This window comes from Mesoplodon mirus (genome assembly GCF_964341445.2).
Source record: "Mesoplodon mirus genome assembly, chromosome: 12".
NCBI lineage: Eukaryota > Metazoa > Chordata > Mammalia > Artiodactyla > Ziphiidae > Mesoplodon > Mesoplodon mirus.
In genome coordinates, this window is record NC_138988.1 from 54,961,602 (window position 1) to 54,974,896 (window position 13,295).

Consider the following 13,295-nt stretch of genomic DNA (forward strand, 5'->3'; position numbering starts at 1 on the left):
AACCGCTGGACTGTCAGGGAATTCCCAAATTTGTATTTGAAAATGGAATTGGAGTGTTTTAGATTTTCCTTATTAGCAAAATTTCCTTAAAAAATTTCAAGTGAACTCACTCAAATGTCTAAAGACAATGTCTCAGACCTTGATTGATTAGTAGAGATGGGGGGAAGCAAAATGATTTTGGGGGTCATTGGGAGACCTTCCCGATGTAACAGGGCAGCCCGTGCACATGAACCATATCATGAGTGGGAGCCCAGGAGGAACTCGAGGCCCCTCCTTACCCAGGCATCTGACCCCAAGTGCAGAGAAGAGGAGATCATTAAAAGTCGTCTTGAAATCTCCAGGAGTTTGTCAGGGATCAAGCAAATGAAATGCAGGGGATTTATCACTTTAAAAAGAAATAGTAAAAACAGGCAGAGAATAGAGATAATTTCCCTCCTTGTGTTTGGGGAAAGAACATCAAGGAGAGTTATGCTATTGTTTATGAACTCTGTCATCTCTATATTTCTCCCTTTTTGGCTTTCGCTATAGCATTCTTGTCAGACAGAGATGCTCTCCCTTATCTTACCATAGAGAAGGACAAGATAAAAAGATGCAGACCGAATTAAGACTGGAAGGCTGAGAAAGTCTATGGTGGCACACACAAAAAAGCATTGTTAAAAAGGAAGCAGGGCTTCCCTGGTGGCGCAGTGGTTAAAGATCCGCCTGCCAATGCAAGGGACATGGGTTCGAACCCTGGTCCGGGAAGATCCCACATGTCACGGAGCAACTAAGCCCGTGAGCCACAACTACTGAGCCTGTGCTCTAGAGCCTGCAAGCCACAACCACTGAAGCCTGTGAGCCTAGAGCCTGTGCTCCTCAACAGAAGCCACCGCAATGAGAAGCCCAGGCACCACAGCCAAGAGTAGACCCTGTTCTCTGCGAGTAGAGAGAGCCCACGTGCAGCAATGAAGACCCAACGCAGCCAAAAATAAAAATAAATAAATAAATAAAATTTAAAAAAAAAAAGAAGGAAGCAGAAGAAAAGGTATCATAGCATTATACCATGAAGCTAAAGGTCTCAAAGTCTTGGGGAAAAAAAAGTGTTAGTCTGAGTTCGTCATTAAAACCAAAGTTAAATGAAGCCTTGATTGATAATCATAAAAGAGATAAGAGAACATTGCCATATTTAATGTAGGTACTTCTGTTTTTATCTCTGTCTAAATGACTGATCTTTGTAGATTCCAAGACATAGTTTTGTTTTTTGTTTTTTATTTTATATTGGAGTATAGCTGATTAACAATGTTGTGTTAGTTCCAGGCATACAGCAATCCAAGACATAGTTTTGTTTCACTTTTTAATATCCATGAAATTGGGGCTCACAGTATACTTGATAGCATTTGAGAGTCTGGCAAGTTTCTCCTCTTTTTTAGTGGTATTTAATATAATACTTTATCTTTAATTGATTGTGTCTTAGAGTCAATGATGTAGTGTATATACTATTAATCTCCACCATAACATGGGTAAATAGGGTAAAAGATATCAGATGCTGAGGTTGCATCCAGGGCGAGCCTGTGCAGCTAGACAGCTGAAAGTCCCAGGTATCTAGCTAATTGATCCATAGTCTGCCAGGTCCCAGCTATAGTTTGATGTTACCTTGAGGTCATAAGCTGCAGCTTAAATATTGATGGGGATGATTCTGCATCTTGTGACAGGTGGGTTGCCAAGACAGTGCCAACAACTCCAGAAATCCCCCAGGTTGTTGACGCCCCACTTAGCTGCCCTGATCCATGGAGACTGGGTCAAGGGCATAGAGGAGACATGGAGATCAACCAGCAGCCTTTCTCCTTGTAATTGCTTGATGTAATCTTCCCAGCCTTCAGCCCCTCCTAATTCTCCCAGCACTATCCCCTCCCCAAGAATATAAGTAAGTTTTCCCATTCTCCTCCTTGGGAATGGAGAGGAGACAGAGGACTAGAGCTTGTCATCAATCACATTTTATCCAAACTTACACTATTACAGGAATTTACAAGATTTACCTTTAGTGATCATAGGGTAGTAAATATTAGACCCAGCAGCTTTAAAATAAGAACACTTGGGCTTCCCTGGTGGCGCAGTGGTTGAGAGTCCGCCTGCTGATGCAGGGGACACGGGTTTGTGCCCCGGTCCGGGAGGATCCCACATGCCGTGGAGCGACTGGGCCCGTGAGCCATGGCCGCTGAGCCTGCACTCCACAACAGGAGAGGCCACAACAGTGAGAGGCCCGCGTACCGCAAAAAAAAAAAAAAAAAAAAAAAAAAGAACACTTAACTAAGAAAGCGTTCATGCTGAGTTACTAAGAATTCAAGTTCTTTTGCCAATGGGAAGATTTCTTTTGAGATTAGAAGGGTCATTCACCTTGAGTCTGCTTTCGAAATTGCAGGCAAAGCACATGAAATGAAAATGCTACATCTGGTGGGCTGGCTAACACACTTAACTGCAAGTGCTGTCATGTATCATAACAGCCAATTGCTCTTTTCAAGATCATGTATGTAAAGATTCTCCTTCAGTTCAAAGTTAAAAGGACTATTTGAAGAACCTGGCCATGTTGCTAGATAAATCTTAACTTTTTTCCCAAGGTCTCATTAAAGAAAAGAATTGGACAACTAACTGCCAAGCACTATGATATATCCAATGGAAACAGTAGCAAACTATACAGATGATGTTTCTACTTCCATGGAATATGGTTGAAGATAACCTCAATCTACATGCAACTATTACTAAGATTTTCAGAAAATTCTTTAGCTATATTATTTCATAGGAAACTGTGCTTCAGTTTCTCCTCAAAGTATTACTTCTTCTTTTTTTTTTTTTTTTGTTGCGGTACGCGGGCCTCTCACTGTTGTGGCCTCTCCCGTTGCGGAGCACAGGCTCCGGACGCGCAGGCTCAGCGGCCATGGCTCACGGGCCCAGCCGCTCCACGGCATGTGGGATCTTCCCGGACTGGGGCACGAACCCGTGTCCCCTGCATCGGCAGGTGGACTCCCAACCACTGCGCCACCAGGGAAGTCCCAAAGTATTACTTCTAATGGCTCATTGGGGAAGGACGTCAATTCTGTATCTATGAAACAAATTTTCTCATGTTCAGTATTGTAAAATAAAATTGTAGTCAATATGGCTCCCAAGCTAACAGAAATGATGAATTCCTGGGCCTGTTGTCAGGTTCTTCTCATACTTAATACGAAGGACATTGACTGGTGACTGATCAAATAGTTTGGAAGCAGGATGCACTAGTCAGAAAAGATCCAACTGAAGGACAGAGGGCCAAGTGTTTGAGTTGTGCCTTGTTTTCCTCACTGCTAAGAATGTCTCAAAGCATGTGCTTTACAGTAACATTGGTAACAACTACTAACAGCCAAATAGTTTCAAGAAACTCAACAAAATATTCTGTTGCTAGGGTTCCCTATGAACTGTGACTGGAGTGATAGCCTCTTCTCTCCAGATTTTATGGAGCATGTTTGCTGTTACTTCCACAGACATCTACATGCCCTTCAGCATCAATAATGTCCCTATCAATGTGACCCAGTTTGGTTCCTAAAGAGCCAAAATGGCTTCTTCTCAGATTCAAAGAGGTGTGTAAATAAGAATGATATAAATGTAGTAGAAATAATTCAATGTATTAGGCTAATGACTTTTTCTTGCTAAGGAAGATACGTGAATCTTTACATTGGGTCAAATGTTTAAGGATTTTATGAAATAATTCCGGGTCTACTAGTCACTCATGGACTCATTAAATTAATGAAAACAGGATCAGAGCTTTTTCCAAATTCCTTAGAAAGTTTTACACATATTGGTTGAGTAGAGTAAGAACTAATGTCTTTAAATCCATAAAGACTGACAATACACTGTAACACAGCTCTTCAAATTAAGACAGTTGGCTCATATGCTGGTAACAGTTACTTTTGATACCCATGCACATTATTTTTTACATCAGTGGGAGAGACATAAACTTAACCAAGAGACTGGATCCCATTCAATGGCAGTGATCATAAAACAAGATAGAATTGAATCTTGTTATTTGAAGTAATTCTATTCTATTAAGTCACCATGAACACTGAATTAGGGAATACTGAGTCACTGCTCTTAGAGGAAGTATATGGTTAGGTTCCTGTCTGGTCACAACATTTTCACCAACTGATCAATAGATAACCTTGTTTTATATCTATTTTTCTCTAAAGACACCATATTTAATATATATTATTGATTCATTAACATTGAACTCAAAACCAACAGTGCTCTAAGTCATGCCTGAACAAAGCTTATCTTTACTTTTCCATATTTTTTCCATAAGGCACATTATAGATTTCTTTCACATAGAAACACTAGACAACACTTTAGCACTACACTTGAGGGCCATTTTAAACAGTGAAAAGCACGAACAAACAAAACCTGTAACCCTAAATAAACCAAAGAAAGGACATTAGTTGATAGTATAAGAACTGAAACAAGAAGGCAAAGCATCATGTGCTCAACCTCATCTGGGGGATATGTGTTTGGTGACTCAAACTTTTTGCTGCTCTGCACATCTTCAAATGACCATAAAAACACCGTTGAGTATTGATCCTGGGTATCAAATAAATTTTAGCAAGTGGGATAAATTTACAAATCTGGTTCCCACAAATAATGAAGATCAACTGTACCTTTTTTCAAACTGATTATTTCGTGAGTCTGAGGCTTTCATTAAGCAATAGGAAATTTTATAAATTAATAGCACTATTTATAAGGATTCTAAAAATTCCTTACACAGAAGAATTTGGTAACCTCACCTTTGAAACAGACTAGGATTCAGAAGCTTAAACCGTAGAATATGTAAGAAAATTCATTTGCTAATTCTTTGTTAAATCCAGAAAGTCACCAGTCGTGGCATCAGAATGCTCTTCTGTCAAAGATAATAGTTTTGAAAGATACTGGAAAGTACTTGACCATGAGGAGTACTTTTCATAGCCACGGGAGGTTGTATAAGCACTTTTGTAAACGTCATGATTTGCCAGAATAGGTAGGTTAATAATTCATCTTCTTTCCCTTTAAAAACACCAACCACGTAATTCATCAGTAGCTCAATCTTTTCCTTGATATCTACAAGAGTTCATGTTTTTCTTTTACTTTTTTTCTTTTTCTTTCATCTTCTCCATCCAAGTCCCCCTCTCCTTGCCAGCTCTTGGCTTTTTTGATTACATGACCTTCAAGGAAAAATTGGCTAGAAATTTGAAAATCACGTAATGTTCAGTGCCAAATAATGCTTGGAATGCAAATAACGATTGTGGATATGATCTTATAAAAACATTAACAAAACGTGGGTCAAAGTTTGTCATTCAGCTTGAAAGCTGTGGATTGTGACTTAAACTCCAGTGTTTGACCCTGTTAGCCACTCAAGTAGAGTGCCTGGTAAATTACAATCAAAAGCAAACAATTTTGAGCATATCACTGACGTTGACACACATGATTCCTTAAAGTTCAGAAAGAATTATTATTCTCAATTGGGCACATTAGAGGACTCAAGATTTATTAAATAACAACTCAAAGCTCAAGCTACTTCTCTTAACTTTATTCTCTCAGAGCCACTCAGCACCCATGAGCATGGATGCCTCTACGGGATGGGTGACAAAGCAGAGCTTTCCAACTTTCAGGAGAATTGGGGGGGGTGGTTAAATGTAGACAAATCAGCTACCTACCCTGAAAAACAAACCACCAATCAATCAAATGAACATTTAATGGTTAGTAACATAACAAATGTGAGCTGATATTCCTGCGGCTGCTGGTTTTGTTGTTATTTTTGCTGTTATTTTGGCCTTGGCTTTCTTTAACTGTTGTGTAGGTATGAAGTCAGTTACAGTCAGTGATTTTATTTCTACAACCTAAATTGTATTCAATTCTAGTTTTAATCTCCTACTTTGCCACTTTAGGTTCCAAGGGGGTAGGGAGTCTGTCTATATGTTTCCATCATGTCTATAGTATCCAGTCTTGGATACTTTGGCTTCAACTTCATGTCACCAGCTGCATTAGCCCCTAACAAAAGTCAGCGTGTCCTTTGAAAATTTGAAGCTGGGCACTGACTTCTCCCCTCCAGCTAGGAAAGTCCTAGATAGCATATTCCTCCCGAAAGAGGCTGTTTCACCTACAATGAAAATCTGTTATTTAGTGTAGCCACTTTTATTATCTTATCTAGATCTTCTGGAGAACTTGCTGCAACTTCTACATCAGCACTTGCTGCTTCACTTTGCACTTTGATGTTACGGAGATGGAGTCTTTCCTTAAACCTCCTTAAACCTCTGCTAGCTTCAGACTCTTCTTCTGCAGCTTCCTCACCTCTTTCACCGTTCCTAGAATTGAAGAGAGTTAGGGCCTGGCTATGGATCAGGCTTTGGCCTAAGGGAATGTTGTGGCTGGTATGGTCTTCTATCCAGACAACTAAAACTGTCTCTGTGTCAGCAATAAGGCTATTCTGCTTTTTTATCATTCATGTGTTCACTGGAGTCGTGCTTTTAATTTCCTTCAAGAACTTTTCCTTTGTAGTGACTACTTGGCCAACTTTCAGCCTATCTGGGCTTTCGACATACCTTCCTCACTAAGCTTAATTATTTCTAGCTTTTGATTTAAAGTGAGGTATGTGGGACTCTTCCTTTCACTTGAACACTTAGAGACCATTAATTAGCCTAATTTCAGCATTGCCTCAGAAAACAGGGAGGCCCGAGAAGAGGGAGAGAGATGGGGGAATGGCCAGTGAGTGGAGCAGTCAGAACACACACACCATCCTATATGGACATGGTTCATGATGCCCCAAAACAATCACAATAATCACATCAAAGATCACTGATGACAGATCACTATAACAAATATAATAATAATGAAAAATTTTGAAATAGTGCGAGAATTATGAAAATGTGACACAAAGACAGGAAGTAAGGAAATGCTGCTAGAAAAATGGCACCAATAGACTTGCTCAATGCAGGGTTGCCACAAACGTCAATTTGTAAAAGACACAATATCTGTCAAGTGCAGAAAAGGGAAGTGCAGTAAAACGAGGTCTGCCTGAATGCAAGTCTAGTCATCTTCTACTCAGCCAGACATTTAAGTGATGGGCAAAAATGTAAAACAGTGCCTTTCTTCAAAAAAAAAAAAGTCTTTGCTTTGAAAAATACAGTACTTTCCATAAAAAAGTATGATTTTTGTTAACAGGTGATGGGTTTATTTTTTTAATGAACTAATAACTAATAATTTTTAAGAGTATAAAGGGAAACAAAAGCCAAAGAATTTGAGGAAGGTTGCATTAAGAAACGAAATGATAAGACTGTTATATAGTCCTTGGAAAGAGAGGGCTCACAGCCCCAATCCCTGGCCCTTCTGCTCATAGCTTTTGGTGTCACTTGAGAGAGTAGTTAATAACTTTAAAATATTCCAGTATTCTTCACTTATGCAAAAATGTCTGCCAGCATATACTTATATTTCAAAACCTGGCTAATTTACACTAATTTATGTGTATAATGTGTTCAGTAATAGCATTTCACCAAACTATGTTAGAAGAACTGTTATCAAAATGCCACCCAGAATAAAACAGCTTTACATAATAAATTAAAATTTTAATTAGCCTATCAATTTTCATGTTTAAGGTACTTCAAAGTTGCTTACAAGCCACTGGTTTTGTATCTGAAGCATTACCTCAGAAATCTTTTTCACACTATCATTTTTCACCTGACTCAAGAGAGAGGACAAGTAAACATTAGCCTCATTCTGGGCTATGATCTCAGGTTGTGAAGCAGCAGAATCTAAATTATCATTTTTTATTTTATCTAAGGCAACGATGATTGAAAGGTTTACCATTATTTTATATAACAAAACAAATAAGCAAAAACAAGCAGCCCAAATGATCGCCTTATAAAGCTGGAATGCCAAAGGGCTACAAGGTGAATAAAACGCAAAACCACCCACCAGAAATGGACTTCAAGGGAAGATGCATGTCTCAATCTGGGTGAGGGAAGGAAGCAAAAACTTCTCTCTAAGAATCTGACCCACAGTCCTTGCTTTGGTTAGAGTTTCAATTGATAAGATCTATGCGGTCAAAGACCTAAAGCAGAGAATGTAGATAGTACCCCCAGGTGACTTAACAGGAGAAAATACAAACTGTCTTGCCATTGATTATAAGAGGAGAGTCAATTTCAGCAGTGTCAAAATGTGGAAAAACAACAACAAAAAAAATGTGTGTCTTAGAAACAATGAAGTACAGTAACTAGAACTGACTGGTTTATAAGAAATGATTAAATATTGCTTACATAGGATTAATTTGTATGATGTCATACCTTATACACCATACTAATATACATACTTTTATTTAGTCTAGCAAGTACTATGCAAGGGGAAATAGAAGAAAAAATATATGTAATAATGGGCAAAGTTATCCAATATTCTTGGTGTGTCTACTTCTAAGACCATAATCACATAATCACAGAGTAAAAGTTAACATGCTCATCTCAAAACCAAGATATCTGATAAACGTATTTTCAGCTCATGCCATTTCTTTTTCTGATTTCTTTCCTCTGAAATGTATCTGCATACTTGGAATATGTTTTTATTGGTCACAGATAAATTTATGATGGTCCCTTGATTTTCATATTCAACAAGAAAACCTATAGCTCTTAAAAAGCAACTTTTGAAAACAAAGATTAAGAATATAGTTTAAAACCTACATTTAAATTACAAGGTGCCTGGGTCCTAAATTTGACTCCACATGCTTCCATGGCAATAGTACATGCTTTATCATGCTCTAAACCCAGAGCCCTGGATTCTGTATACAGTAGCAGGGTGGCCGCTCTAAGTTTACATTTCTTTTGTTTATTGGTTTGGTTTCTAAGAAGTGTAGACTCAAGTGAGGTGTCTTGCTGCAGTTGGTATCTATTCAGTGAATGTAATAATAATAGGAACTGAAATTTCAGTCATCATTGCTAAGTTACCTAGTTAAATATTGAGGCTTTGCAGTTATGGTCTGTGATCCAGAAATCTCTAATCAGCGGGCATTTGACTCAAGTAAATTTTGAAAGATCAAATGAGTCTTTCTAGACCATGGATGACTGGCATGGGACCATTGTGAAAATGAGTGCTATCACAAATCACCTGTCTTCTGGGGGCAGTGGGCTACCTGCTAATCACAAACTGCCCACTAAAAACACATGGTCACACCCTGCCCTCTTCTGTTTTGACTACTTTTCTAAAATTGAAATATTGAAACTCTTGGTTTTTTTTAATTAGCTTCAAGTGTTCAGTGGTGATTCTCTTTTTCCTTAAGGTAATGAGTTATAGATTATACAGTACTTAAACATAGCTATTCACTTTACAAGGGGTTTTGAGATCTGCATGGAAATATTCAAAACAGACTACAGTCTTAGAAACTGAAAAATGGCTAAAGGTTTTGCTGAGTAAAAAATCCCACCCTCTTTTCTTTCATTACAACTGTAATCTCAGTGTTGAAAGTATAAAATGCTGCATCAAGTAGGATGCCTCTTAAATGATAAATGGATGAAGTAGATGCTTTGAATAGAAATACTAAATAAAGCTCTTCTGTTGAAATGATGTCCTTGGTACAAAATGGCATTTATTCAAGGCATTCAAACAACTCCATTCTATTTCACAAAGAATAAAAAGACCTCTTGGAAGCCCAGACACCTTTTCCTTGTCTTCTCACAACAAAAATAACCAACAGGAATCCATTCCCAAGTGGCACTGGAGCCATAAGCTTGCTTTTCTACTGTTTTGTGTTAGGAGAGTAAAGGGATAATTAACTGTTAAATGCTTTTCTCCTTGTTGGGAAAAGCAAAATCTTGTGTGTGCCTGCTTTTCTTTCTCCTTGACCAACAGAAAATGTCATATTTTATATTGATATATACATATATAAGACACATATCAACATGTTTATGAGCACATGGGCATTTCGTAACTACACATGTATGTGCAAGTGGAACATCTCAACAGTAGAATGAAAGAAATCTAAATTTTTGTTTTTTTCAAACACAAACATTTAACTCTCACTATTGTTTTCACTGAAAATATTTTCTTAAGTAATCATACCCTCATTTTATAAATATGACACAATTATGGATCAATTCTTTGTGGCTAAGTCTTTCAGTGAGTATTATAGGATTCAAGTTTGGTTAAAGACAGAAGACTTACTGTAGTGCAGAACTGAGGTCAATTCGGAAGTCCTATACTCCTCCTGAACTAATTTTATTCTGATTAAATCAGTATAGGCCTGCTCATTTGCCATCTGGTTTTCTACAGGGCCTGGTTCTCTCACAGCCCCGTGTGTCTGTCTTGCCACCCTCCTGAGGGATGTCTGCGGCCACATTTCTGAGCACAGGTCAGTCAGGACTCACCTCTCCTTCCCTGGGCCAAGGCCTTCCATTCTGGGTGTATTTACTTTGATTCTGTCGCTTCTTTTGTCCTCCATCAGCGAATTTGCACAGTAAAGGCTCACTAGGGGCTGGGAAGATAAGAAACCAATTTTACATTAGCAAATCCCCTTTAAATATAAGTGATTATGTGAGTCACAGTAGTGCTTTGTAATGCATATCTTTTGAAGTCCTCTTGCTTCTGGAGAGACATTTGGCCCCCTTTTAGTTTCAACTCTGTTGGCGGCTGTTCTAACTAACTGGGCTTCAAAAAAGTACTGGCAGACCATAAAAGAATATAACAAATATTGTTGAAAAAATAATCAGTTGAAGCAGAATGTGAACTTGCCTTAGAAGTAAAGAGACAAGAATCAACCCCTTCCGATTATGTTGGTGTTAAAAACAAGACAATAAGCCTTAAATGGAGTCACTTATGCTAAGCCCCATGTCACCAAACAGAGACTTATAGTTTCAGCCTCTCTGAGAAATGGAATCTGAAACCAGTCCATCAGGAATCCCTTGGTCAGCACTAGAGAGGTAACCTGCCTGACAGACCCCTGCATCCCCTAAAGGAAAGGGACCTTGTCACAACCAATCCACTTTTTGCTAGTATGCCTTTCTTGTCCCACTCTTTTCTGCCTATAAAAGTCTTTTATTTTGTACAGCTCCTGGGAGCTCCATTCTCTCTGCTGGCTGGGATGCTGCCCAATTCATGATCTCCCACATGTGGTCCTAATTCTTTACCCTTCCCTGTATCCTTGTCTTTTGCCATGAATGACTGCTGACTGAGGGGCTCAGTTTTTCTGAGTGCCTGCCATGTATATAGGAAGTATACATGTTATTAAACTCCTGTTTGTTTTTCTCTTGTTAATCTGTCATTTATTACAGGGGGTGTCTCAGTCAAGACCTAGAAGAGTAGAGAGAAAATTATTTTTCCTCTCCTATTATACATATGTGTATGTGTGTATATATACATTTAAAAGTCTTTTTTTGGTGAAACCTTGGAAGCTATAGAATTGGGGAGCAGCACTGGCAGGAAAAGAAAAGATTGAATGAACGATTAACCTTAAGATTTCTTTTACTCACTAGCATAAAAAATTGTGCAGAAGCATCCTTGAAACAAATATTACCAGATAACAACAGTCTAGCTTGCCAAGGATCAAATATAGATAGACTAGGAGATTCTGGATTTTAAACCTATCTTGAAGTTCACCATTATTGAAAAGAGAACTTTCAAAAAATTATTTTTAACACTAGGGGAAATTTAAAAAGTCATGGGGTGAGACTTTCTTAGCTTTTAACTGAGATATCTTTGCAAATTGTGTTTTACAGTGTCTTAGAGGCTTCAAATATTAGCCACCCTGATATTCAAGGATCTTCATAAACTGTTAGGCTATGGATGTTGACAATGACCTATTTGTATTTATTGACATTGCTAAGTTGAAACATCTGTTACTTTCTTAATTTGAAGATGATTATGATGGGAAAGAAGATAGGGCCACAATGTTTCACTAAATGAATTAAAAAAAACAAACCCAGAAACAAATGCTCAAATGTGTCATTAGAATAAGATGGAGTATCCATAATATTACCCTTGAATTGCAAGCATGTCATTCTGATTGTTAGTTTCCCAAGGGACTATTTTATTCAGAGTGGAAGAGAAAACATTAGTAAATTATATTAATTAGATTTATATAATCTTCTAGTCCTCATGTAATTTCTAAACACCTGTAAGATAAAATCTCAACTCCTCAATTAGAAGATAAGAATTTGTGCCCTTAATCTTACCTTTCATCAGTCTCCTCCTCTCCCCCAGTGGTTTACAGTCCCCTAACCTCTAAATGCCTTTCCTCCTGCCTGAAATTTCCTTTTGCATCTCCCTCCTACCCCGCCCCCTGGACCCATACCCTCCATCTGGCAAACTACTAATCAACCTTCAGAATGTAGCTCAAATGTCACATTCTTCTGGAAGCTGTCTCTTATTACCCCATGTCACTTCAGAGTGAAATTCCCTAATGCTTACTTGGCAGATTTTTTTCACAGGTTCAATGATGTTTTGAAACCGAGAAGGACCCTGTGGGGCCCTCCTGGGTACAAATCCTTTCCGTGCCCTCCGTTTCTTCTTTGTAGGAAATAGGCTTCATTCAGCCTCCTTGACCTTCCCTGAGTTCCAAAGGGTAGATTCAAAGAGTTGCTAATCAGAGAGAGGAGAGAATGCAGAAACAAAGGAGGAGCAAGAACCTTTGTTCTTGGCAAGAACCACTAGTGCAGCCGCCCTGGGGCAGGGTCCTGGTTCCTCCTCAAGGAATATACAGAACAATATATCTCTGAGTTCTTCTGCAGGAACTAAGGCCCCCACCCAGGTGGAGGATGATAACTTCAGGCCAAGCACAAAATTCCTGGATACCACCCTGCTACCTCACCACCAACCAATCAGAAGAAGGTCTATACACAGCGGAAGATAACAAAGACTCTGACCCCCTCCCCAAATGATTCTTCCTTTAAAAACTTTCATGGTTGAGCAGAAACTTGGGAGTTGGTTCTTGGACACAAGTCCACCTTCCCCCCAGGTTACTGGTCTCCTGAATAAAGCAATCTTTTCTTTTCAACCAACACTTGTCTCTTGAGTACTGGCTTTTTTTTTTTTTTTTCTGGTATGCGGGCCTCTCACTGTTGTGGCCTCTCCCATTGCGGAACACAGGCTCCAGACGCGCAGGCTCAGCGGCCATGGCTCACGGGCCCAGCTGCTCCGCGGCATGTGGGATCTTCCCGGACCGGGGCACGAACTCGTGTCCCCTGCATCGGCAGGCGGACTCTCAACCACTGAGCCACCAGGGAAGCCCGAGTATTGGCTTTTGAGTGGTGAACAGCGGAAGCTGATTTTGGTAACAGTTTCTGTTAAGT

General features: G+C 39.1%; 1 protein-coding gene across 12 annotated transcripts in view; it reads right to left on the reverse strand.

Moving 5' to 3' along the window:
* The window catches only part of RBMS3 (RNA binding motif single stranded interacting protein 3), a gene marked incomplete at its 3' end in the record, with an annotated part of 743,397 nt that overhangs the window by 129,018 nt on the left and 601,084 nt on the right, over positions 1-13,295 (reverse strand). For all 12 annotated transcript variants that reach the window (XM_082637571.1, XM_082637569.1, XM_082637570.1 and 9 more), the window contains one exon: positions 10,377-10,483. In XM_082637571.1, the coding sequence (XP_082493697.1) occupies positions 10,377-10,483 (107 nt within the window). The remainder of the gene's footprint in view (positions 1-10,376; positions 10,484-13,295) is intronic.